The sequence below is a fragment of the Acipenser ruthenus genome, chromosome 54 (assembly GCF_902713425.1).
Source record: "Acipenser ruthenus chromosome 54, fAciRut3.2 maternal haplotype, whole genome shotgun sequence".
NCBI classification, from domain to species: domain Eukaryota; kingdom Metazoa; phylum Chordata; class Actinopteri; order Acipenseriformes; family Acipenseridae; genus Acipenser; species Acipenser ruthenus.
Window position 1 is genome coordinate 347,855 of NC_081242.1, and position 26,029 is coordinate 373,883.

The 26,029-nt window shown below is 46.2% G+C and overlaps 2 protein-coding genes across 6 annotated transcripts in view; one reads left to right on the top strand and one right to left on the bottom strand.

Annotated features, from left to right (window-relative positions):
- Nucleotides 1-19,382, top strand: part of LOC117398122 (eukaryotic translation initiation factor 3 subunit C-like) — a 24,685-nt gene extending 5,303 nt beyond the window's left edge. For 2 of the 3 annotated variants that reach the window (XM_059017016.1, XM_059017017.1), the window contains exons 4-26: nucleotides 397-586; nucleotides 1,058-1,183; nucleotides 2,098-2,152; nucleotides 3,756-3,874; nucleotides 4,908-5,026; nucleotides 5,232-5,403; nucleotides 6,034-6,137; nucleotides 7,046-7,187; nucleotides 7,532-7,657; nucleotides 8,584-8,677; nucleotides 9,187-9,383; nucleotides 10,312-10,536; nucleotides 11,386-11,577; nucleotides 12,419-12,590; nucleotides 12,911-13,070; nucleotides 13,374-13,439; nucleotides 14,141-14,228; nucleotides 14,520-14,685; nucleotides 14,854-14,895; nucleotides 15,883-15,996; nucleotides 17,332-17,385; nucleotides 18,214-18,276; nucleotides 18,941-19,382. In XM_059017016.1, the coding sequence (XP_058872999.1) occupies nucleotides 397-586; nucleotides 1,058-1,183; nucleotides 2,098-2,152; nucleotides 3,756-3,874; nucleotides 4,908-5,026; nucleotides 5,232-5,403; nucleotides 6,034-6,137; nucleotides 7,046-7,187; nucleotides 7,532-7,657; nucleotides 8,584-8,677; nucleotides 9,187-9,383; nucleotides 10,312-10,536; nucleotides 11,386-11,577; nucleotides 12,419-12,590; nucleotides 12,911-13,070; nucleotides 13,374-13,439; nucleotides 14,141-14,228; nucleotides 14,520-14,685; nucleotides 14,854-14,895; nucleotides 15,883-15,996; nucleotides 17,332-17,385; nucleotides 18,214-18,276; nucleotides 18,941-19,020 (2,866 nt within the window). In that variant the 3' untranslated portion in view covers nucleotides 19,021-19,382. The remainder of the gene's footprint in view (nucleotides 1-396; nucleotides 587-1,057; nucleotides 1,184-2,097; nucleotides 2,153-3,755; nucleotides 3,875-4,907; nucleotides 5,027-5,231; nucleotides 5,404-6,033; nucleotides 6,138-7,045; nucleotides 7,188-7,531; nucleotides 7,658-8,583; nucleotides 8,678-9,186; nucleotides 9,384-10,311; nucleotides 10,537-11,385; nucleotides 11,578-12,418; nucleotides 12,591-12,910; nucleotides 13,071-13,373; nucleotides 13,440-14,140; nucleotides 14,229-14,519; nucleotides 14,686-14,853; nucleotides 14,896-15,882; nucleotides 15,997-17,331; nucleotides 17,386-18,213; nucleotides 18,277-18,940) is intronic. The other variant, XM_059017018.1, reaches the window with a different exon arrangement.
- A 1,473-nt stretch (nucleotides 19,383-20,855) lies between these two features.
- On the bottom strand, nucleotides 20,856-25,485 carry LOC117398125 (protein yippee-like 3). 3 transcript variants are annotated; one of them, XM_059017050.1, is made up of 5 exons: nucleotides 25,206-25,485; nucleotides 22,987-23,128; nucleotides 22,365-22,408; nucleotides 21,417-21,525; nucleotides 20,856-21,255 (listed from the first exon to the last, which is right to left on the bottom strand). In XM_059017050.1, the coding sequence occupies exons 2-5, from the start codon at nucleotides 23,101-23,103 to the stop codon at nucleotides 21,166-21,168; spliced, it is 360 nt and encodes a 119-aa protein (XP_058873033.1). In that variant the 5' UTR covers nucleotides 23,104-23,128; nucleotides 25,206-25,485; the 3' UTR covers nucleotides 20,856-21,165. The 3 variants fall into 3 exon arrangements, with proteins under 3 accessions (XP_058873033.1, XP_058873034.1, XP_058873035.1); XM_059017051.1 differs by having other exon boundaries at nucleotides 22,987-23,156; XM_059017052.1 differs by lacking the exon at nucleotides 25,206-25,485 and adding an exon at nucleotides 24,873-24,950.
- Between the last annotated feature and the right edge of the window lie 544 nt (nucleotides 25,486-26,029).

Genomic DNA, 26,029 nt, shown 5'->3' on the forward strand with positions numbered 1-26,029 from the left:
GTGTTTAGGGCTCTGGACTCTTGACCGGAGGGTCGTGGGTTCAATCCCAGGTGGGGGACACTGCTGCTGTACCCTTGAGCAAGGTACTTTACCTAGATTGCTCCAGTAAAAACCCAACTGTATAAATGGGGAATTGTATGTAAAAATAATGTGATATCTTGTAACAATTGTAAGTCGCCCTGAATAAGGGCGTCTGCTAAGAAATAAATAATAATAATAATAATGATGATGATGATAATGATAATAAAAAATATTAATAAGACCCCTTTTCTTTCTCAGTACTTTCCCAATTTGTCAAAGTTTAAACGCATCAGCCTGTTTTTTAAGGGTTATGAAAATCGAACGTGCGCTGACACCCCAAGTCTCCCCCCCCCCCCCCCCCCCCCCCCTCCGCAGGTTCGAGGAGTTAACAAACCTGATCAAGACGATCCGGAACGCCATGAAGATTCGGGACATGTCGAAATGCCTGGAGGAGTTTGAGCAGCTCTGTAAAGCGTTCGTGAAATCCAAGAACATCGTGGACAAAGAGGGGGTGCCAGCCTTCTACACCCGCCTGCTGGCCGACCTGGAGGACTACCTGAACGAGGTGAGGGGTACCCCGAAATCACACACTCTCACACACGCGGACTCCTATACAGCGTAGACAAAATTTGAAAAAGTAAAAAAATATATATGTATGAAATCCGTGCAGAGCCAGTAAACACTGGAAATGGTGACTCGTTTCACGTTGCCTTCACCCCTTGACCTTTTCAAAAAACAAACAAACAAAAACGTTCCCAATGCAGCCGGGCAGTGGCCCCCCCCCCCCTTCCTGACTCGTCTCTATCATTGATTCGTTCAGAGTGCTTTAAACCCGCCCCAACTACTGAGTGACAGCACGTTCCTACATTTCTATTGGAAGCTCCGCTTGTGAGATTTAAAACGAGATTACAATCAGGAACGGAGGCTTACTAACTAACAGAATCCCTACTTCTAGAAGTACAGAGTGTACAATAATTACAATATCTCTGCCTTTTCTCCCTCTCTCTTTCTTCTCCTCTTTCTTCTCCTCTCTCAGCTGTGGGAGGACAAGGAAGGTAAGAAGAAGATGAACAAGAACAACGCGAAGGCTTTGAGCTCCCTGAGACAGAAGATCAGGAAGTACAACCGGGACTACGAGACTGAGATCACACGCTACAAAGAGGTAAACACAGAGACACAGAGAGAGAGAGAGAGACACAGAGAGAGAGAGAGAGAGAGAGAGAGACACACACACACACACACACAACCAGGACTACGAGACTGAGATCACACGCTACAAAGAGGTAAACACACAGAGAGAGAGAGACAGAGAGAGAGAGAGATACACACACACACACACAACCAGGACTACGAGACTGAGATCACACGCTACAAAGAGGTAAACACAGAGAGAGAGAGAGACACACACACAGAGAGAGAGAGAGACACACACACACACACAACCGGGACTACGAGACTGAGGTCACACGCTACAAAGAGGTAAACACAGAGAGAGAGAGACAGAGAGACACACAGAGAGAGAGAGAGAGAGAGACACACACACACACACACACACACACACAACCGGGACTACGAGACTGAGATCACACGCTACAAAGAGGTAAACACAGAGAGAGAGAGACAGAGAGACACACACAGAGAGAGAGAGAGAGAGAGAGAGAGAGAGAGAGAGACAGACACACACACACACACACACACACACACACAACCGGGACTACGAGACTGAGGTCACACGCTACAAAGAGGTAAACACAGAGAGAGAGAGACAGAGAGAGAGAGAGAGAGAGACACAATTCTAATCACAATCGCATTGTTTGCTGAAATTGTAATGCCAAATCTATGGTGTTCAATTAGTTACAATTGCACTGCAGTAAATAACCAAGCAATAATTGCTGACATGCACGCACGCACGCACACACACACAGACACGCACACAGACACGCACGCACGCACACACTGGTTGAAAATAGAAGAGGAATGATAGCATGACACATGCCTCGCCGAACTGGAATCAATCCATTACATGGTGTCATTAATTACAAAAAAATGAATTAATTTGTATATATATATTTTTAGAACCCTTTGCAATCTGCTGACGAGGAGGAAGAGAAAGATGAAGATGATTCTGATGGTGAGAATTATTTAGTATCCAGGGATTTGGAATCAGACTCCCGTTGCACAGTAGTGTGATCCAGTCCTGGTTTCACTGTTTTCTCTCTCTCAAGTTCACAAGTATTGCCACACATACAGTGTGTTGGCGAAGACAGAACAGACATGAAATAAACAGAATGATATGGTTCTGTCTATCTCTGAACCCTCTGCATGTTTGTATCTGTAATCTCCTCACTGTCTCCCTCTCTCTCCTTCCCTCTTCCTCCCTTCCCCACTCTTCCCCTTTTCCCCACTCTCTTCCCCACTCCCCCTCTCTTTCTCTCCCTCTTTCCCCTCTTCCCCTCTCTTCCCTCTTCCCCACTCTCTTCCCCACTCTTCCCTCATCTCTCTCACTCTCTTCCCTCTCCTCACTCTCTTCCCTCTCTCCTCTCTCTCACCGTCTCCTCTCTCTCTGTCTCTTATGGACTCACTATGCCTATTTGTATTCTTCTGTAATGATTTCTCTCTGTCTCTCTCTCTCTGTCTCTCTCTCAAATTCAAATTCAAATTCAAAAATGCTTTATTGGCATGACGAGAGCGCTCAGGTATTGCCAAAGCTTTTATAATACAAAACAGAAATAATAAAACAGAAATACAATTACAGAACCTAACAAACACAAAAAAACCATTGTTCCCTTCCCTTTGAACAATATAACTACCTCCCTCCCTCCCTCCCTCCCTATCACCAGTAACCCCTGGTCGTGTATGCAGGGTGTCACACACTGTCCCTCAGGTTGTGGCAGGCAGACACATACTGTGCTGCTAGATTTGCAGTTCGCTCCTCCTCTCCTAGAAGGATGGGGATTTTACTCGAAATGGAGAGGAGGTTAAACTCTGCCATTTGTTTTTTGAATTGTGGGATATATCTCTCCCGTATCTCTGTGTATTTTGAGCAGGACAACAGGAAGTGCATTTCTGTCTCTACCTCTCCCAGATCACAGTGACCGCACAGCCTTTTTTCTTTGGCAATCCAGGTTTTTTTGTGCCGGCCAGTTTCGATGGCCAGGCTGTGGTCACTGAGTCTGTACTTGGTCAGGATCTGTCTATGTTTTGTGTTTTTGACCCTGACCAGATATTCTGCCAGGGTAAATTCTTTTTTTAGGGCCAGATAGCATTGTAATTTATTGTGTGATTCAATTTCGTTATTCCAGTGTACTTTATAATTGTTTTCCAGATTTAGATTAATTTGTTTCATTTTTTGTGCTGGGAGTTTTTTGTTGGTGGTGTTCTGAAGCTCGCTGGTATTAATTTGACTTATTTGGCTGAGCTTCAGTACCATTCTACTGAGGGGATTCTCTTGTGGGGGCTGTGAGCAGCTCCGCAGTGCAGTGTGGTGGTAGGACTGCGGATCAGCCTGCTGTAGATGGACCCAGTAGTTGAGCGCTCGTTTCTGTATGGAGTGGAGTAAGGGGAACCGGCCCAATTCAGCCCTGCAAGCGCTATTGGCTGCACTCCTGTGAACCTGCAGGAGGTGTTTACAGAATTCCAGATGGAAATTCTCTATGGGGCTTTGATCCCATTTTTTATAATCAGGGTTCTCTCTCTCTCTCTCTCTCTCTCTCTCTCTCTCTCTCATATTCCAGACTCCGCTGACAGTGCAGACGAGAAGGAGGAAGGTGAGGTTGTCATGTCAGCCAGCGCTTTCCTGAAAAAGACCGCAGAGACCCCTCCAGATCCCAAGCAATTCCTGAAGAAGGGAGAGGTGAGCCCGGAACGCCACTGTGGGCGGGGAGGAAGACGCCGATTGGGCAGCGTGACTGTCAATCAGTGATAGGGGTTGGGCTTGGTGTTCACACAGCAGTAGGGAGAAGTATAATTATTATTATTATTAGTTTATTTAGCAGACGCCTTTATCCAAGGCGACTTACAGAGACTAGGGTGTGTGAACTATGCATCAGCTGCAGAGTCACTTACAACTACGTCTCACCCGAAAGACGGAGCACAAGGAGGTTAAGTGACTTGCTCAGGGTCACACAATGAGTCAGTGGCGGAGGTGGAATTTGAACCGGGGATCTCCTGGTTACAAGCCCTTTTCTTTAACCACTGGACCACACAGCCTCCTATGAAGTTTAGCGTCACCTAGAATTTTGTAGCCATTGTTTCGTTATGGCCTCCCTTTGTTGGTTTAAAGGCTCAGGCACACACACACATTTGACTGTCAACCGCGGCTCCAGAAAGGTTCCAATATGGCAGCGACAACGGCTTGCGTTTCCAGCTGACCCAGAGAGCCGAGGGAAAAAAAATGGAAATGCCGGCCAAACGCCTGACTTTTAAACAGCACTGGCGCAGCGAGACGCGTTTGTTACGTATACAGAGCGTTTAGACAGCCTTGTTATTTTGAGTACCGTTCCTCTTTAACGTCACGTAATATAATGAGAGAAACTAAAAAAAAAAAATTATGATCATAAAAAAGTCTCACCAGAAGGAAGCTGTAATAGTCTTCTCTCCTTCTCTCTCTGTCTCTTTCTCCTCTGTGTCTCTCTCTCCCCTCTGTCTCTCTTCCTGTCTCTTTCTCCTCTGTCTCTCCTCTCTGTGTCTCTCTCTCCTCTCTGTCTCTCCTCTCTCTCCCCTCTCTCCTCCTGTCTGTCTCTCTCTCCTCTGTCTGTCTCTCCCTCTCTCTCCCTCCCTCCCTCTCTCTCTCTCTGCCTCTCTCCCCCTCTCTGTGTCTGTCTTTCTCCTCTGTCTCTCTCTCCCCCTCCTCTCTCTCTCTCTCTCTCTCTCTCTCCCCCTATCAGGGTGAGGGTGACGAGTCCTCCACAGATGAAGACTGGGGCTCCGACTCGGACAGCGATGACTCAGAGAGCGACGACGAGGATGGAAAGAACATCTCCATAGCATCCCGCTTCCTCAAGAAGTAAGAAGGCTTGGGGCTGGAGTTTGGAGAGAGAGTGTCTGGCAGTGTGTGTCTGTCCCCCCTCCTCTGTATTGACCTGACCTCTCTCTGTCTCTGTTTGTGTCTGTCTCTCTGTCTGCCCCCCTCCCTCCCTCTATTGACCATGTCTCTGTGTGTGTCTGTCCCCTCTGTTGACCCTGTCCCCTGGTCTCTCTGTCCCCTGCAGGACGTCCAGCGAAGAGGACCGACGCGCCATCGAGGTGAAGAAGCAGACGAAAGATCAGAAGAAGCTGGACAGGAAGATGAAGAGAGTGGAGGAGGAAGAGGAGGAGGAGGGGGGAGAGCAGGAGGGAGAGGGGGAGTGGGAGAAGGTGAAGGGGGGAGCCCCCATGTCCAAGGTAAGGGGTGAGAGAGTGGAGGAGAGGGAGGGAGGGTACTGTTTAATATAGAGGGGAAGGGAGGGATTCTGTTCACTATAGAGGGAGGGAGGGGGGTACTGTTTAAAAATGTCTGTTTATTTGTCTGTATATTTGAGTCGATTATGCCATGTATGTGCTTTGGCAACACAAATCTTTCTATTGTCGTGCCAATAAAGCCAATTTGAATTTGAGTGGGAGAGAGGGAGAGAGGGATTGATTTTAAAACTACTTGAGAGGCAGAGAAGGAGGAGTTTGCAGGACAACGTTGTCGATGGAAGTGAGACGTGAAACTTACTTGCTCTCTCCGTTCTCTCTAAATTTGAACGGAGTTTGAATACTGTGTCTCGGATTCAGATTATTGAATCTTGGTCTCTCTCTCGCTCTCTCTCTCTCTCTCTCTCTATCTCCCTTGCTCTCTATCTCCTCTCGCTCTGTCTGTCTCTCGCTCTCTGTCTCTCGCTCTCTCTGTCTCTTCCTCTCGCGCTCTGTCGCTCTCACTCGCACTCTCTCACTCGCACTCTCTCACTCGCACTCTCTCACTCGCACTCTCTCGCTCGCTCTCTTCCTCTCGCTCGCTCTCTTCCTCTCTCTCGCTTTCTCTCTCTCTAGGAGAAGCCCAAGATGTTTGCTAAGGGCACAGAAATCAACAACGCCGTGGTCTTGAAGAAACTGCATGAGATCCTGCAGGCCAGAGGAAAGAAGGGAACAGACAGGTGAACTGAATTCAACCACTAGCGTTTCCACTAGAAGTCTCTCAGCGTCTTCAGTGAAAATTCAACGGCAAACGTTTCCAATAGAAGTCTTTCTCAGCGTCTTCAGCGTAAATTCAACGGCAGACGTTTCCACTAGAACATAATTGAGATCTTCTATTTAACATCATGTAATCAGAAGAAACTACAATGATATCGCAAAAAAATGGAATCCATAATAGTAGTACACTGTATTTCATGTTAGATTTTGAAATGTCATATTTTTCTGGTCAGTTTTTTTCAGTGTTAAGTATCTGGAAAACTACAAAGTGGTGTGCAGTTCAATATGTTAACAAGGGAACATTATTCAGCAGCTTTCATTGGACTCTATGAAGCTGAGGGAGTTCATTCTATATAGAGGGTGTGCAGTTCAATATGTTAACAAGGGAACATTATTCAGCAGCTTTCATTGGACTCTATGAAGCTGAGGGAGTTCATTCTATATAGAGGGGGTGCAATTCAATATGTTAACAAGGGAACATTATTCAGCAGCTTTCATTGGACTCTATGAAGCTGAGGGAGTTCATTCTATATAGAGGGTGTGGAATTCAATATGTTAACAAGGGAACATTATTCAGCAGCTTTCATTGGACTCTATGAAGCTGAGGGAGTTCATTCTATATAGAGGGTGTGCAATTCAATATGTTAACAAGGGAACATTATTCAGCAGCTTTCATTGGACTCTATGAAGCTGAGGGAGTTCATTCTATATAGAGGGGGTGCAATTCAATATGTTAACAAGGGAACATTATTCAGCAGCTTTCATTGGACTCTATGAAGCTGAGGGAGTTCATTCTATATAGAGGGTGAGGATGCAGGGCTGTAGAAAATAGACTCGAGGTGAAGTTGAAATGCTTTTTGTTTGTTCTCAGAGCTGCTCAGATCGAGCTGCTTCACTCTCTGGCTTCGATCTCCTCTGAGAATAACCTGGGGGAGGGGATCCTGGTGAAGATCAAGTTCAACATCATCGCCTCCCTGTACGACTACAACCCCAACCTGGCTGCTTTCATGAAGGTAGGAGCGAGGCTGGACCAGTGCGGGTTACTCTCTCGCTCGCTCTGTGTGTGTGTGTGTCTCTCTCACTCTGTGTGTGTGCGTCTCTCGCTGTCTCGCTCTCTCAATTCTGTGTCTCTTGTCTGCCTGCCTTTGTCTGTGTGGCTGTCTGTCTGTCTCGCTCTCTCTCTCTCTCTCTCTGTCTCTCTCTTTGTGTCTCTGCATCTCTGTCTGTTTTTCTTTCTCCCCATCTCCAATGAGGGAGGAAATAAATACATATAATTAAACCAGTGATCACTAATCAGTCTTTGTGTGTGTCTGTTTGCCTCTCTCTCTCTCTCTCTCTCGCGCTCTCTCTCTCTCAGGCTGATATGTGGAAGAAGTGTCTGGACTGTATCGATGAGCTGCTTGACATCCTGTTTGAAAACCAGAACATCTTCATCGGAGAAAACATCGCGGAGGACAGTGAGAACCTTGCCATCTCCGACCAGGTAACCCAGTGTTGAGAGGGGAGCTCTCTCTGCTATAGACCTCTATACAGCTCTGCAGTGTTGAGAGGGGAGATCTCTCTGCTATAGACCTCTATACAGCTCTGCAGTGTTGAGAGTGGAGATCTCTTTCCTATAGACCTCTATACAGCTCTGCAGTGTTGAGAGGGGAGTTCTCTTTCCTATAGACCTCTATACAGCTCTGCAGTGTTGAGATCTCTTTCCTATAGACCTCTATACAGCTCTGCAGTGTTGAGTTCTCTTTCCTATAGACCTCTATACAGCTCTGCAGTGTTGAGAGGGGAGTTCTCTTTGCTATAGAGCTCTATACAGCTCTGCAGTGTTGAGTTCTCTTTCCTATAGAGCTCTATACAGCTCTGCAGTGTTGAGTTCTCTTTCCTATAGACCTCTATACAGCTCTGCAGTGTTGAGAGGGGAGATCTCTTTCCTATAGACCTCTATACAGCTCTGCAGTGTTGAGAGGGGAGTTCTCTTTGCTATAGAGCTCTATACAGCTCTGCAGTGTTGAGTTCTCTTTCCTATAGACCTCTATACAGCTCTGCAGTGTTGAGATCTCTTTCCTATAGACCTCTATACAGCTCTGCAGTGTTGAGTTCTCTTTCCTATAGACCTCTATACAGCTCTGCAGTGTTGAGAGGGGAGATCTCTTTCCTATAGACCTCTATACAGCTCTGCAGTGTTGAGATCTCTTTCCTATAGACCTCTATACAGCTCTGCAGTGTTGAGAGGGGAGATCTCTTTCCTATAGACCTCTATACAGCTCTGCAGTGTTGAGTTCTCTTTCCTATAGACCTCTATACAGCTCTGCAGTGTTGAGAGCGGAGTTCTTTGCTATAGACCTCTTCAGCTATACAGTAAGTGAATTAATCTCTCTCTCTCTCTCTCTCTCTCTCTCTCTCTCTCTCCAGCCCTTTAGGGTGCGTGGTTGTATGCTGACTCTGGTGGAACGAATGGACGAAGAATTCACCAAAATCATGCAGAACACCGACCCCCACTCCCAAGGTAAGTTCCCTCTGCCCTGCGCGTGTAAGAAGTTAATGCTCGCTCTCTCTCTCTCTCTCTCTCTCTCTCCGACTCTCATTGAAATGAAAGCTAACACTTTTAATATTCTCTCTCCCGCCTCTCAGATTTAAGTTTACGCATCTTTGTAAAGTTTACAGTTTTTTTTCACTGTATGTTCTCCCTACGCGTATGTTGGAAACCTATAAAGTTTACACTTTTTTACACTATCGCTCCCCTCTGAGTATCTAACCTGTAAAGTTTACGTGTCCTTTTAAAGTTTATACTTTCATCTCTCCCTATCGGAGTACATCTGACCTGTAAAGTTTACATGTCTGTAAAGTTTACACTTTCATCTCTCTCCCTATCGGAGTACACTGATGACCTGTAAAGTTTACACGACTTTGTAAATTTACACTTTAATCTCCCTATCAGTTCATTGATGATCTGTAAAGTTGACCTCTGTCTGTCTGTCTGTCTCTCCCTCCCTCTCCCCCCCCCCCCCCCCTCAGAGTACGTGGATAACCTGAAGGACGAGGCTCGGGTGTGCCGGATCGTGGACCGGCTCCTGGGATACCTGGATCAGAAAGGCAGCACAGAGGAGGTGTGCCGCGTCTACCTGCGCCGGATCATGCATTCCTATTACAAGTTCGACTACAAGGCCCACCGCCGCGCCCTGGCCGTCCAGCAGGGGGCAGAGGAGTCCAAGGTACAGGAATAAAGAGAGAGAGCGCGAGACAGTCGGCTTAGTTGTTATTAGTATGGCAGATGTCTTTATCCCCAGGCGACTCACACAGGTGTCACAGGGCAGCACAGGGTTACAATGCAAGCTTCATATTTAAACACAGTGGAGTTTACAGCAAGGGCTAAATCACAATACTGCTAGAATACAATATGAACTAGGATGCAGCCAGTTAGGAGCACAGCAAGTTGTATCTACAATGAAAAAGTGCAAGGATAGCGCATCAGCTGAGGATCCAGTAACGTGGTGCTGAGGGAGGCAGAGAGAGAGACAGAGAGAGGAGGAGAAGAGAGAGAGAGAGAAGACGGAGCGAGAACAAGGGTTAGCACAAGACCCCAGCAGTGTCACAGCATTGTATTATTAATTTATTTGGCAGACGCCTGCTTTATCCCAGGCGACTCACACAGGCGTCACAGGGCAGCACAGGGTTACAATGCAAGCTTCATCTTTAAACACAGTGGAGTTTACAGCAAGGGCTGAATCACAATACTGCTAGAATACAATATGAACTAGGATGCAGCCAGTTAGGAGCACAGCAAGTTGTATCTACAATGACAGAGTGCAAGGATAGTGCATCAGCTGAGGGTCCAGTAACGTGGTGCTGAGGTCAGGAGAGTCCAGCGCAGAGCAGGAGGGGTTCTGTGGGCAGCTCTGGCCAAAAGTTTTGCATCACCTAGAATTTTAGGATTGAGGTATAAGGAGGAGAGGGGAAGGGGGAGAGAGGAGGAGATGGGGAGGGGGAGAGAGAAGGGGAAGTGGGAGAGAGAGAGAAGGGGGGAGGAGGGAGAGGGAGGGTCTGTCCTACAAAGAGTGCAAGAGAATGAAACTCCCTCTCCACACGATCGGAGGGAGACACGCCCCACACTCATGATATTTTCTTCCCTCCTGGGTCCAGTCGGAGCAGGACCAGACGGAGAGCGAGGGGGAGGACAGCGCTGTTCTGATGGACCGGCTCTGCAAGTTCATCTACTCCAAGGACCGGACCGACCGGATCAGAACCTGCGCCATCCTGTGTCACATCTACCACCACGCACTCCACAACCGCTGGTACCAGGCCCGGGACCTGATGCTGATGAGCCACCTGCAGGACAACATCCAGCACGCTGACCCACCTGTGCAGGTAAATACAGACTAGACACACCTGTGCAGGTAAATACAGACTAGAGAGAGAGACACAGGAGAACATCCAGCACGCTGACCCACCTGTGCAGGTAAATACAGACTAGACACACCTGTGCAGGTAAATACAGACTAGAGAGAGAGACACAGGAGAACATCCAGCACGCTGACCCACCTGTGCAGGTAAATACAGACTAGACACACCTGTGCAGGTAAATACAGACTAGAGAGAGAGACACAGGAGAACATCCAGCACACTGACTCACCTGTGCAGGTAAATACAGACTAGACACACCTGTGCAGGTAAATACAGACTAGAGAGAGAGACACAGGAGAACATCCAGCACGCTGACCCACCTGTGCAGGTAAATACAGACTAGACACACCTGTGCAGGTAACTAGAGAGATATACACATACTAGAGAGGTACAAATCTGTACAGGTAACTGGAGACGAGATACACCTGTACAGGTAAGTACAGAGCCTAAGAGAGAGTAACTGTACAGGTAAATAGAGGCTAGAGAGAGACCCATCTGTACAGGTAAATACAGAGGTATCCAGATACACACGTCTATACACAGTGGTATATCTGTCTCGTTACACACACACACACTTTATTGCTTTATTGGCATGACAACCTCAGTAGTATTGACAAGCACAGTACAATATAAACATTATCAATTCTTTCTCTTCCCCCTCTCTCTCCTCTCTTCCCCCCTCTCTCCTCTCTTCCCCCCCCCCCCCTCTCCTCTCTTCCCCCCCCCCCCTCTCTCCTCTCTTCCCCCCCCCCTCTCTCTCTCCTCTCTTCCCCCCTCTCTCTCCTCTCTTCCCCCCCTCTCTCTCCTCCACAGATCCTGTACAATCGCACCATGGTGCAGCTGGGTATCTGTGCATTCAGGCAGGGCATGATCAAGGACGCCCACAATGCACTGCTGGACATCCAGTCCAGCGGCCGAGCCAAGGAGCTGTTGGGGCAGGGACTGCTGATGAGGAACATGCAGGAGAGGAACCCGGAGCAAGAGAAGATAGAGAAGAGGAGACAGGTGAGAGAGAGAAGGAGAGAGCTTTTATATCAGTGTTATATAGACTGTGTCGGGTAGGTGTGTCGTTCTGCGCAGGGTTTTATGTCAGTGTTATATAAACTCTGTGTCGGGTAGGTGTGTCGTTCTGCGCAGGGTTTTATATCAGTGTTATATAGACTCTGTGTTGGGTAAGTGTGTAGTTCTGCGCAGGGTTTTATATCAGTGTTATATAGACTCTGTGTTGGGTAGGTGTGTCGTTCTGCGCAGGGTTTTATATCAGTGTTATATAGACTCTGTGTTGGGTAGGTGTGTCGTTCTGCGCAGGGTTTTATATCAGTGTTATATAGACTCTGTGTTGGGTAGGTGTGTCGTTCTGCGCAGGGTTTTATATCAGTGTTATATAGACTCTGTGTTGGGTAGGTGTGTCGTTCTGCGCAGGGTTTTATATCAGTGTTATATAGACTCTGTGTTGGGTAGGTGTGTCGTTCTGCGCAGGGTTTTATATCAGTGTTATATAGACTCTGTGTTGGGTAGGTGTGTCGTTCTGCGCAGGGTTTTATATCAGTGTTATATAGACTGTGTTGGGTAGGTGTGTCGTTCTGCGCAGGGTTTTATATCAGTGTTATATAGACTCTGTGTTGGGTAGGTGTGTAGTTCTGCGCAGGGTTTTATATCAGTGTTATATAGACTCTGTGTTGGGTAGGGGTGTCGTTCTGCGCAGGGTTTTATATCAGTGTTATATAGACTCTGTGTTGGGTAGGTGTGTAGTTCTGCGCAGGGTTTTATATCAGTGTTATATAGACTCTGTGTTGGGTAGGGGTGTCGTTCTGCGCAGGGTTTTATATTCTGTGTTTCCTCTCAGGTCCCCTTCCACATGCACATCAATCTGGAGCTGCTGGAGTGTGTGTATCTGGTCTCCGCGATGCTGCTGGAGATTCCCTACATGGCGGCTCACGAGTTTGACGCTCGCAGGAGAATGATCAGCAAGCAGTTCCACCACCAGCTCAGAGTGGGAGAGAGGCAGCCACTGCTGGGTAAGAGAGGAGAGAGGGGAGACAGCCACTGCTGGCTAAGCGAGAGGGGGGGATAGGAGATGGGCGGTGAGTCAGGCTGCGGGACAGGGTGTTGCCAAATTAATCGCGGCACAAAATTAGGAAATGTACGATTATGATCAACAAAACGCAATCTCCTAATGGCTCACTATCCCTTTCTTTCTTTCTTTCTTTCTTTCTTTCTTTCTTTCTTTCTTTCTTTCTTTCTTTCTTTCTTTCTTTACTCTTTCTTCCCGCCTCTTTTTCTTTCTTTCTTTCCTCCTTGCTTTCTTTCCTTCCTCCCTCCCTGCTTCTCCGCTCAGGTCCTCCTGAGAGCATGCGGGAGCACGTTGTCGCTGCTTCAAAGGCCATGAAGATGGGAGACTGGAAGACCTGCCACGCCTACATCATCAACGAGAAGATGAACAGCAAAGTGTGGGACCTCTTCCCGGAGGCGCAGAGAGTCACCGAGATGCTGGTCAGGTGAGAGAGAGAGCGAGCAGGGATGGGAATCAGACTCCCGTTCCGCAGCAGCGTCACCCAGTCCAGGTTTTACTACCAGCTTGATCAGCCCCCAGTGTGTCTAGCTAACAAGCTCAGGTGTGTCTGATTATTAAAGTCCTAGTGAAACCAGGACTGGATCACACTGCTGTGCAGCGGGAGTCTGATTCCCAGCCTGCCGAGGAGTGGTGGGGGGGGTGGGTAGCCCTCGGTTGTCTTTGGTAGAGTTGCGTACGAGATTAATTATGATTTTTATGTATCTATTAATTTATTTATTTTTTACAGGAAAATCCAAGAGGAATCTTTGCGTACTTACCTGTTCACCTACAGCAGTGTCTACGACTCAATCAGGTAAAAACACACACACCCAGACACTCGCACACTCCACACACACACACCCAGACACTCGCGCACACACACACACACAGACAGAGACATACATACACACACACAGAGACACTCGCACACCCCACACACACACACACACAGACACTCGCACACACACACACGCACCCCGACAGACACACACCAACACACACACACCCAGACACTCGCACACCCCACACACACAGAGACATACATACACACACACACACACACACACACAGACACGCACCCCGACACAGACACCCCACCCCCCCCCCCCCCCCCCCACACACACACACACAAACAGACAGACACGCACCCCACCCCCCACACCAGCTTGATCAGCCCCCCAGTGTGTCTAGCTAACAAGCTCAGGTGTGTCTTATTATTAAACTCCTAGTGAAACCAGGATTGGATCACACTGCTGTGCAGCGGGAGTCTGATTCCCATCCCTGTGATGATACCCAGCATTATTATTATTATAGGGATGGGAATCAGACTCCTGTTCCACAGCAGTGTGATCCATTCCAGGTTTTACTACCAGCTTGATCAGCCCCCAGTGTGTACAGCTCTGGTCGCTATTGCATTACATTGGTTTATATTGCTGGGATGGGGGGGGGGGGGGTGTCACTGACTGATAGGCTGGTTGATATTGACTCTGTCTGTCCCCCTGTCTGTCTCTCCAGTATGCGGATGCTGTCTGAGATGTTTTTGCTGGAGCTGCACACGGTCCACAGCATCATTAGCAAGATGATCATCAGCGAGGAGCTCATGGTAAAACGTCCATTCGTTTTTATAATTGTAGGGCTGGTAATCAGACTCCTATTGCACAGCAGTGTCACCCATTCCAGGTTTTACTACCAGCTTGATCAGCCCCCCAGTATGTCTAGCTAACAAGTTCAGGTGTGTCTTATTATTAAACTCCTAGTGAAACCAGGACTGGATCACACTGCTGTGCAGCGGGAGTCTGATTCCCAGCCCTGTGAACCCTCCTCTCTCCCTGTGCCAGACCTCACTGAACCAAACAAATAACCAGTGAACTCTCCTCTCTGTCGTCCCCTCCAGGCCTCTCTGGACCAGCCCACTCAAACAGTGATGATGCATCGCACAGAGCCCACCTCCCTGCAGAACATGGCTCTCCAGCTGGCCGAGAAACTGGGGGGGCTGGTGGAGAACAACGAGAGGGTCTTCGACCTCAAGCAGGGCATCTACGGGGGCTACTTCAACAGGGGTAAGGAGGGGGGGGGGGGGGCTGGAGGGCTTTTATCTGAAACGTCCTGAAATTATTATTTTTTTAATCATTAAAATCTTTTGTGTTAAACTCATGTTAATAATCATTTTTCATTTGTGTATATGTAATGAAGCAATATAATAGTTTGTTTGTTTTGTCTCTTTTTAGATCAGAAAGGAGGCTATCAGCAAAAGCAGGGCTACCAGAGAGGTAAACAGCCACACTAGAGTCTGCCTCTGTCTGTCTGTATCTCTGTCTCCTGTCTGTATCTCTGTCTGTCTGTGTTTGTCTCCTGGCTGTCTTCCTGTCTGTCTGCGTCTCCCGTCTGTCTGTCCGTCTCCCTGACTCTGGTCTGTCTCTCTGACACCATCACTGAGTTTTTAACCCTTTCACACATGAAATATTGAGTGGCTATTATTATTATTATTATTATTATTAGTTTATTTAGCAGACGCCTTTATCCAAGGCGACTTACAGAGACTAGGGTGTGTGAACTATGCATCAGCTGCAGAGTCACTTACAACTACGTCTCGCCCGAAAGACGGAGCACAAGGAGGTTAAGTGACTCGCTCAGGGTCACACAATGAGTCAGTGGCTGAGGTGGGATTTGAACCGGGGACCTCCTGGTTACAAGCCCTTTTCTTTAACCACTCGACCACACAGCCTCCGTGGCTGGGGGAAAACGTAGTGTGTTTAAAAATACAAAAATAAAATGTTAAAAATCAATTGAGATTTTATATATATATATATATATAGGTTCAGAAAGTGGCATGTGGCTCATGAGGCTACAATGCTTTATTTTAATTTTCCCTACCCCCCTGTATATGTTCTGGTTCGTGTGTAACATCAGCAAATCCATCAGCTGGTGAATGTGCAGATTTACCAGCGGCACACATGAAAACAGATTGTATTATAATTATTAACGAAACATTCAGCAGACGCTTTTATCCAAAGCGACTCACAGAGACTAGGGGGGTGAACTCTGCATCATCAACAACTGCTGCTGCTGCTGCTGCAGAGTCACTTCCAATAGGAGCTCGTTTGTTTGACGTCTCATCCGAAGGAGAGGGAGAGAGAGAGCATTATGGCTAAAGGTTTTGCATCAACTTAAATTTTACAGATATTATTTCTGAACCAAGTTGCTCTATAATGGAAAGCGCTTTAAAAAATATATATACTCATATTTTTTTGTTTCAGATCAGAGAGGAGGCTACCAAGGGGGCTACCAAGGGGGCTACCAAGGAGGATACCAGGGAGGATACCAGGGAGGATACCAGGGAGGCTACCAACAGAAGCAAGGTTACCAGAGAGGTAAAACATATTATTTTTAAAGTTATGAACTGACATTTCTGTAAAAATCGCTTTTTAAAAGATTTATTAACAAACGTTTCCACTAGAAGTCTTTCTCAGTGTCTTCAGTGTAAATTCAACAGCAAAAGTTTCCACTAGAAGTCTTTCTCAGCGTCTACAGTGTAAATTCAATGGCAAACGTTTCCACTAGAAGTCTTTCTCAGCGTCTTCAGTGTAAATTCAATGGCAAACGTTTCCACTAGAAGTCTTTCTCAGTGTCTTCAGTGTAAATTCAATGGCAAACGTTTCCACTAGAAGTCTCTCTCAGCGTCTTCAGTGTAAATTCAATGGCAAACGTTTCCACTAGAAGTCTTTCTCAGTGTCTTCAGTGTAAATTCAATGGCAAACGTTTCCACTAGAAGTCTTTCTCAGCGTCTTCAGTGTAAATTCAATGGCAAACGTTTCCACTAGAAGTCTTTCTCAGTGTCTTCAGTGTAAATTCAACAGCAAAAGTTTCCACTAGAAGTCTTTCTCAGCGTCTTCAGTGTAAATTCAATGGCAAACGTTTCCACTGGAAGTCTTTCTCAGCGTCTTCAGTGTAAATTCAATGGCAAACGTTTCCACTAGAAGTCTTTCTCAGCGTCTTCAGTGTAAATTCAACGGCAAACGTTTCCACTGGAAGTCTTTCTCAGCGTCTTCAGTGTAAATTCAACGGCAAACGTTTCCACTAGAAGTCTTTCTCAGTGTCTTCAGTGTAAATTCAACGGCAAACGTTTCCACTAGAAGTCTTTCTCAGCGTCTTCAGTGTAAATTCAACGGCAAACGTTTCCACTAGAAGTCTTTCTCAGCGTCTTGAGTGTAAATTCAACGGCAAACGTTTCCACTAGAAGTCTTTCTCAGCGTCTTCAGTGTAAATTCAATGGCAAACGTTTCCACTAGAAGTCTTTCTCAGCATCTTCAGTGTAAATTCAACGGCAAACGTTTCCACTAGAAGTCTTTCTCAGCGTCTTGAGTGTAAAGTCAGCCAGGGTGTCCTCGGCTCACCAGCGCCCCCCTGTGGTCTGGCCGGGCGCCTGCGGGCTTGCCTGTAAGCTGCCCAGAGCTGCGTTGTCCTCCGACGCTGTAGCTCTGAGGCGGCTGCACGGTGAGTCTGCAGCGTGTAAAGAAGCGGGCGGCTGACGGCACACGCTTCGGAGGACAGCGTGGGTTCATCTTCACCCCTCCCGAGTCAGCGCAGGGGGGTGCTAGCGGGGAGCTGAGCCTAAAAATAACTGGATATGCCAAAATTGGGAGAAAATAATTGGTGATTTTAAAAAAGAAATCTTAATAACCTTTTTTTTTTTTATTTTATTTCAGAGCAGAGAGGAGGGTATCAAGGAGGCTACCAACAGAAGCAAGGCTACCAGAGAGGTAAAATAAACCTCAGAACTGACTTCTTTACCAAGTCGCTCTCTCATGAAACGCTCTTAAAAATATATATATATATATACTAGAAAATAAGAGGGGCTTCAGTACAGGAAAATAATTCCATCTAGGGTTTCTGTGCCGTCATAAACTACGAGAGCGAAGGCGGAGTTTCTAAACTGTCAGAGACCCGAGATGGAATTGTTTTCCTGCGACTCACTGAAGAGGCCCGTCTGTTATTTTTTATAATCCACGGACACCCCTGCGATGCTGATATTAAAGACGGCGAGGTTCAGCGGTACAGTTGTTTTTTTTAAACGTCGTGTTTCAGCGCCGTACAGACGTTCTGTGTCATTATCCGTTAGTGCTTCAGCTTGATCTGGACGATCGCCTTTACCTCGTTTTAATTTCCCGTTCCTCTCCGGTTTCTCTAGAGATACGAATGCACCAGCTTGACATCGTTGTTTTTATTATTCTCATTTTGTTCATCAGAGTCGTTCGCTGCCTCGCTCTCGTCGTCTCGCTTCAGAAGGATTCACGTGAACCCGATGGAGACGCGATAGTCTCGAAACGCTGTTTGATTTTATAATCGTGTTTTTAAATTTAAGAGTTGTTTTTTTTTTTTTAAATAATCCTTCTGGAACGAGGTGAGTGAGACTCTACGGAAACTCAGCTAAGCCATTTAAACTGAGAGTTTGGCTGAGAATTTTTGCGTTGCCTTAGAGAGAGACTACTTTCATTCTGTGTGTGTGTGTGTATATATATGTATGTGTGGATAGATATATTCTTGTGTATATATAAATAAAATGTTTTTTTCATTCATTTTTGTTTCAGATCAGAGAGGAGGCTACCAGGGGGGCTACCAGGGGGGCTACCAACAGAAGCAAGGTTATCAAAGTACAAAACAGCCTGGTTTTAACATTGGGGTCTATGAGGAGAAGCAGCCTGGTTTTAACATTGGGGTCTATGAGGAGAAGCAGCCTGGTTTTAACATTGGGGTCTATGATGAGAAACAGCCTGGTTTTAACATTGGGGTCTATGATGAGAAACAGCCTGGTTTTAACATTGGGGTCTATGAGGAGAAGCAGCCTGGTTTTAACATTGGGGTCTATGAGGAGAAGCAGCCTGGTTTTAACATTGGGGTCTATGATGAGAAACAGCCTGGTTTTAACATTGGGGTCTATGATGAGAAACAGCCTGGTTTTAACATTGGGGTCTATGAGGAGAAGCAGCCTGGTTTTAACATTGGGGTCTATGAGGAGAAGCAGCCTGGTTTTAACATTGGGGTCTATGAGGAGAAGCAGCCTGGTTTTAACATTGGGGTCTATGATGAGAAGCAGCCTGGTTTTAACATTGGGGTCTATGAGGAGAAGCAGCCTGGTTTTAACATTGGGGTCTATGATGAGAAACAGCCTGGTTTTAACATTGGGGTCTATGATGAGAAACAGCCTGGTTTTAACATTGGGGTCTATGAGGAGAAGCAGCCTGGTTTTAACATTGGGGTCTATGAGGGAGACAGCTATAGATCTTCATGTAATATTTAATTTATCTTGCTTTACAGATCAGAGAGGTGGCTACCAAAACAAACAGGGTGGCTACCACAGAGGAGGCTACAGGCAGCAGAACCAGAACTCGTACTGAGCAGAACCGGAACGGACCAGAACCACACAGCTCCACCCTGCAGACTTGTACTGAGAGATCTTACATTCACCACAGAGATGGGAATCGGACTCCCGTTCCACAGCAGTGTGATCCATTCCAGGTTTTACTACCAGCTTGATCAGCCCCCAGTGTGTCTAGCTAACAAGCTCAGGTGTGTCTGATTATTAAACTCCTAGTGAAACCAGGACTGGATCACACTGCTGTGGAACGGGAGTCTCGCTCCCATCCCTGTGTTTTGTTCAATTCATTCACAGATTTGCTTTGGTGATTTTATGATGTGGTGTTTTTGCTTCAAATATTAAAAAAAAAAAAATAAATAAAGTTGTTTCATTTAATCAGAACAGTGTTTATGTATATTTTATTTAATTTATTGTCTAACTTTGTGTGTTTTTTCTAACTCATCATCGCCTGAATCTCCAGAGCTAAATGAAACTCAGTAAATTTCAATGACAGAATTATTATTATTTTTTTAATGCCTTGGTCAGTGGAGATTACGCTGGCAAATTGAACCTTGAGTCTCGCTGGTCCAGCGGTTAGAGAAAAGGGGTCTTGATACCAGGAGGTTCAAATCCCGGCTCAGCCACTGACCCCCTGTGTGTGTGTGTGTGCGTGCGTGTGCCCCTGAGCAAGTCACTGAACCTCCTTGTGCTCCGTCCTTCGGATGAGACGTCAGACAAACGAGCTCCTATTGGAAGTGACTCTGCAGCAGCCACTGACTCCCTGTGTGTGTGTGTGACCCTGAGCAAGTCACTGAACCTCCTTGTGCTCCGTCCTTCGGATGAGACGTCAAACAAACAAGCTCCTATTGGAAGTGACTCTGCAGCAGCCACTGACTCCCTGTGTGTGCGTGTGCCCCTGAGCAAGTCACTTCACCTCCTTGTGCTCCGTCCTTTGGATGAGACGTCAAACAAACGAGCTCCTATTGGAAGCGACTCTGCAGCAGCCAGTGACTCACAGCTACCCAGCACAGTGGTGTCTATATAAAATTTTAATCTTGCGGGCTGGCATTGCCCGCTGTGTGCTGGGCAATGCTGGAGGCAGGACAGGACAGCACTACGAAAACTCAGAACTGCAAGTTAAACGAAAAGGTGTTTTATTTAAAATAAGAATAATAATGTGCCAGAAATATTTACATACATACATAAGAAAAATAAAAGTAAAAAATAAAAGATGATTTCACCATTTTGCAAACAATTTTTTTTGAGTTTTACATTTTTTCATGCCGGTAATAAAGTGCTTTACGATTTAGACAGACGGACATAAACGCAGGCAGCTTGAACAGTGGAGAATAAAAGGATGGCGATCTGCTAGAGAGAGACGAACACGCGTGCCTCGCTTTCTCTTTCTGCCAAACCTGAGAGATGAAGTCGTTCTTGAGTTTTCGTTCTTCTGTTCCGTATCGGTCTCTCCCTCTGAAGCCTCAATGGTGAAGTTCCTAGTCTCTCTCTCTCTGTCTGTCATCTGTCTCTCTCGTCTCTCTCTCTGTCGTCTCCCCCTCACTCTCTTGTGTCTCATCTCTTGCTTGCTTTCTATCCCTCCCTCTCTTTCCCTCTCCCCCCCTCTTTCCCTCCCTCCCTCCCTCCCTCCCTCCCCCTCTCCCTCTCCCTCTCCCTCCCTCTCTCCCCCTCTCCCCTCCCTCTCTCTCTTCCTCCCTCTCTCCCTCTCCCTCCCTCCTCCGTCTCTCCCTCTCCCTCCCTCTCTCTCCCCCTCCCTCTCTCTCCCCCTCCCTCCCTCTCTCCCCCTCCCTCCCTCTCTCCCCCTCCCTCTCTCCCCCTCCCTCTCTCCCCCTCTCCCTCTCCCTCTCTCCTCTCCTTCCCTCTCGCTCTGTCGTCTCCTCTCCCTCTCTCTGTCGTCTCTCCTTCCCTCTCCCTTCCTCCTCGCTCTCTGTCGTCTCCTCCCTCTCCCTCTCTGTCGTCTCTCCTTCCCTCTCCCTCTGTCGTCTCTCCTTCCCTCTCCCTTTCTCTCTCGCTCTGTCGTCTCCTCCCTCTCTCTCTCTCTGTCGTCTCTCCTTCCCTCTCCCTTTCTCTCTCGCTCTCTGTCGTCTCCTCCCTCTCTCTCTCTGTCGTCTCTCCTTCCCTCTCCCTTTCTCTCTCGCTCTCTGTCGTCTCCTCTCGCTCTCTCTCTCTAATCCCAGCCGTTGTCCTTTATCATGTGCGACACTTCTATGATGAATTTGCCCTCCTTGTACTTCTGACTCATCTCGTAAGCTTGCTCCTGAAAGCACAGAAAAAAAATCACACCTGTGAAAATAAAATCAGCCGTGAGAGAAAAAGATCATGGCTTTTGAAAGACTGTTCATGCTGGTTTCAGTACAGACACACACAACACCCCCCCCCCCCCACACGCACACACACACCACACACAGACAGACTCACGTATTTCCAGCCCAGCGTGGTGTTGCAGTTCTCACAGTAGATGTCAGCGACAGCGTGCAGCCCTGTCAGGAGAATCCTCTCCTCCGCCTGACCGCACCCCACGTTCACCCTGTTGAGATACGCAAAAAAAACACCGGGGGGGGGCTTGTAAAAGATCTGTCGAGCGCAGCTCAGGGCTGACTGTCGGCCCTTCAGCCCCCTCAAGAACGTCACTGTCTGAAACGTGCTGGACTCTGGATAATAAATCTCTTGTGCTCCATTTAAAAAAAATATATATATATATTTCTCTTCCTCTCTCCCTCCCCTCCCCTCTCACTCCCTCCTTCCCCTCCCCTCCCCTCCCCTCCCCTCACACTCTCTCCCTCCCTCCCCTCCCCTCCCCTCACACTCTCTCCCTCCCTCCCCTCCCCTCCCCTCCCCTCCCCTCTCCTCTCACACTCTCTCCCTCCCTCCTGTATGTAGTGAGGCTCGCTGCTCCAGTGGTTAGAGAAAAGGGGTCTTGATACCAGGAGGTTCAAATCCCGGCTCAGCCACTGACTCCCTGTGTGTGTGCGTGCGTGCGTGTGACCCTGAGCAAGTCACTGAACCTCCTTGTGCTCCGTCCTTCAGATGAGATGTCAAACAAACAAGCTCCTATTGGAAGTGACTCTGCAGCAGCAGCAGTTGATGATGATGCAGAGTTCACCCCCCTAGTCTCTGCTGCAGAGTCACTTCCAATAGGACCTCGTTTGTTTTACGTCTCATCCGAAGGATGGATTAATGAATTAATAATAATAATAATGAGAGTACAGCTGATAGGAGTGAGTCTGTGCAGAGATACAGCTGATAGGAGTGAGTCTGTGCAGAGATACAGCTGATAGGAGTGAGTCTGTGCAGAGATACAGCTGACAGGAGTGAGTCTGTGCAGGGATACAGCTGATAGGAGTGAGTCTGTGCAGAGATACTCACACGGAGTTGAAGAGGTAAGCACGTCCCTGACTGCCTTGAAATGACTGGGGGGGGGGGGGGGGGAGAAAAAACAATACATTGATCATCTATCTGTTTACACACCCCTCCCTCCCTACCTCCATCCATCCTTCCCTCCCTCCTTCTCAAATTACAGCTGAAACTATCTTACAGCTGGGAGATAACACCTGTCTGTCTGTCTGTGTGTGTGTATCTGTCTGCCTCTCTCTGTGTCTATCTGTCTGTCTGTCTCTCTGTGTCTATCTGTCTGTCTCTGTGTATCTGTCTGTGTCTGTCTCTCTCCGCGTCTATCTGTGTCTGTCTGTCTCTGTGTGTATCTGTCTGTCTGTGTCTATCTGTCTGTCTGTCTCTCTCTGTGTCTGTCTGTCTGTGTGTGTATCTGTGTCTGTCTCTCTGTGTCTATCTGTCTGTGTGTCTGTTTCTGTGTGTCGGTCTGTGTGTGTGTCTATCTGTCTGTCTGTCTCTCTCTGTGTCTGTTTGTCTGTCTCTGTCTGTCTGTCTCTCTCTCTTTCTTCTCTCTCCCCACTCACACACACACACACACACACACACACACACTCAATCACTCACACATGCGCACGCACGCACGCACGCACAGTGTTACCTTGGAGATGAGGTCGTCGTGGTTCGCGAGGTGCGCTCTGCAGTGCACGCAGCTGTACCTGCGGTGGCCGTCATCCAGGTAGGCCTGGAACGTTTTGGGCTTCGTCAGTTTGACCATGGCGACGTTCACTCAGCACTGCCCCCTAGCAGACACACACAGGAACAGCAGAGCTGGAATTAGTGTTAGCTGCATTCTACAAGAGTTTAGCTAAAACTGCAGACAGACAGACAGACAGAGCCCCACAATCCTGTTCAGTTTGACGCTACAATATAATCCCTTCTTCTTGGGGTCTGTGTTAGTTTACTACATTCTGAAAAGAGTTTAGTTTCATTAAAGCGACAGACAGACAGACAGACAGACAGACAGACAGACAGACAGACAGACAGACAGACAGAGCCCCACAATCCTGTTCAGTTTGATGCTACAATATAATCCCTTCTTCTTGGGGTCTGTGTTAGTTTACTACATTCTGAAAAGAGTTTAGTTTCATTAAGGCTGCAGACAGACAGACAGACAGACAGACAGAGCCCCACAATCCTGTTCAGTTTGACGCTACAATATAATCCCTTCTTCTTGGGGTCTGTGTTAGTTTACTACATTCTGAAGAGTTTGGTTTTTTAATATATATAAATAAGGAGGCTGTGTGGTCCAGTGGTTAAAGAAAAGGGCTTGTAACCAGGAGGTCCCCGGTTCAAATCCCACCTCAGCCACTGACTCATTGTGTGACCCTGAGCAAGTCACTTCACCTCCTTGTGCTCCGTCTTTCGGGTGAGACGTAGTTGTAAGTGACTCTGCAGCTGATGCATAGTTTATACACCCTAGTCTCTGTAAATCGCCTTGGATAAAGGCGTCTGCTAAATAAACAAATAATAATAATAATAATAATAATAATAATATATATATATATATATATATATATATATATATATATATATATTGTAGTGTCAAAGTGAAAAGGATTGTGGGGCTCTGTCTCTGTCTGTAGCTTTAATGAAACTAAAGTACGAAGGCTGCAAAACAAACACAGATGACGTAACAAAAGAGGAAATGGCTTTTACACAACTAACGAAAATAACATCTGACACGAAACAAAAATACAGACTGCTCTGAAATAAAAAAAAACAACTTACACAGCGAATATTAGCGACAATCCTATTTAAAAAAATAAATCATCTACTCGGCCTTGTCATGTATTTGAATAAATGTGTCGATTACAAGCGTTTCTCTGAGTGTTGCAAACACAGCGTGGCTTCACTGTGTCTAAAGAAAGACGAGACGTGACTCACATTTCGATTTCGTGATCTGTAGAAAAACTGATCTTTGGACGCGCTAAAAAAAACGGCCCCTGCAATTCAATGATAACTGTAGCATTTACATAAAATCAAATTATTATTGTTTCTCTCCAAGACAAAGAGGCATTGGTATCGTTTGAGGAAGGGCCATTTTTCAAAACTGGCAAGTTAACTGTTATTTAAATGTTTTTGTTGAGCTAGAATATTATACTGTTATGTTATTAAGCGCAAAAGTGAAGTCTAACGCGTATCAAATCCCATAAATACAGATTGCTTTCGACTGTTTTTTTTTTTTTTTTCTTCAAAATAAATTAATGTGGTATTTCAGGGGTTAAAATATCCAGTAACGATTATTTAAAACGTTCGCGACCGCTGAAAAATACCATTATATATATATATATATATAAATTAAATTATTATTATTATTATTATTATTATTATTTATTTCTTAGCAGACGCCCTTATCCAGGGCGACATACAATCGTAAACAAATACATTTCAAGTCTTACAATACAAGTAATACAATAAGAGCAAGATAAATACATATTTTAAGCGTTTACGAGCGTTTAACTTAAAGATAAATAATAAACCTACGGCTAGGAACATCAAATTTGACTCATTTTAAAATACAGATGTTGACAGAAAGCATTTAAAAATGAAGTTGCATGCTGTATGTTCGACAGACTTGAAGCCACGTACTCGCGTATTTACGTCAATAAGAGATACTGGCGTAGTTGCAAAAAAAAAACCGACTCGGTTTATAATTTTAATTGCAATAACACGACAGAAAAACACGCCAACACAGCCATTGGAAATGCAATTATTAACAGTGCGAACGTGGGACATATTATCGAGGTTAATAATAATATGCATTCACTAAACCCCCTTCAAATGAGACCAAAAAACCCAATGCAATTAATTACTCACCTTTTAAAAACTGCGTGGCAGATATCTCAAATATTAAATATTAATATATCCTATGTATGTTGAACAGCTGCGTTTTTGCAAACGCAATAATTCTGATTTTTGTAGCGATGTTGCAAAATCTTTTGTGCATTTAAAAAAGAATTGTGTAAAGGAAAGGGGTTTGAGTTTAAAATATATATATATTTTTTTCTTTGTTCCAAAAATTAAAACGCGGTATTTCCTGTGTAAAGAAAAGTTGTTTACAAAAATAAATCTTCTTGCAGCAGTCGCTGCACGTCTACGCCCCTTTCCATTGTGACGACACAGATTCCACCAATCACCACCCAGGAGCGGACAGCGCTGTAAACGCGTCACCCAATCAGCGAGCAGATTTCTATCCGTTCTTTCTTCAACAGCCAATCCCGTGACAGGAGACGCAATCGATTTTTTTTTGTAGAATGTTTCTTCAACCAATCGGTACGGCTAAAAAAAAATTTTATTAAAAATAGCTTTATTAAAATGATCACCGGCCCCTCCCTTTAAAGGAGCGCTGACCATCTTTAAAATCCATTCTCTCACCTCTTATTAGCTTTATTAACATGATCACCGGCCCCTCCCTTTAAAGGAGCGCTGACCATCTTTAAAATCCATTCTCTCACCTCTTATTAGCTTTATTAACATGATCACCGGCCCCTCCCTTTAAAGGAGCGCTGACCATCTTTAAAATCCATTCTCTCACCTCTTATTAGCTTTATTAACATGATCACTGGCCCCTCCCTTTAAAGGAGCGCTGACCATCTTTAAAATCCATTCTCTCACCTCTTATTAGCTTTATTAACATGATC

What these genes read in the sequence shown, in the direction of transcription:
- LOC117398125 (XM_059017050.1), bottom strand. Translation starts at nt 23,103, where the DNA reads ATGGTCAAACTGACGAAGCCCAAAACGTTCCAGGCCTACCTGGATGAC. An exon ending in GCTTACCTCTTCAACTCCGT is followed by an intron (nt 21,526 to 22,364) that starts GTGAGTATCTCT and finishes GTATCTCAACAG; the next exon opens with GGTGAACGTGGGGTGCGGTC. An exon ending in CCACGCTGGGCTGGAAATAC is followed by an intron (nt 21,256 to 21,416) that starts GTGAGTCTGTCT and finishes CTGTGCTTTCAG; the next exon opens with GAGCAAGCTTACGAGATGAG.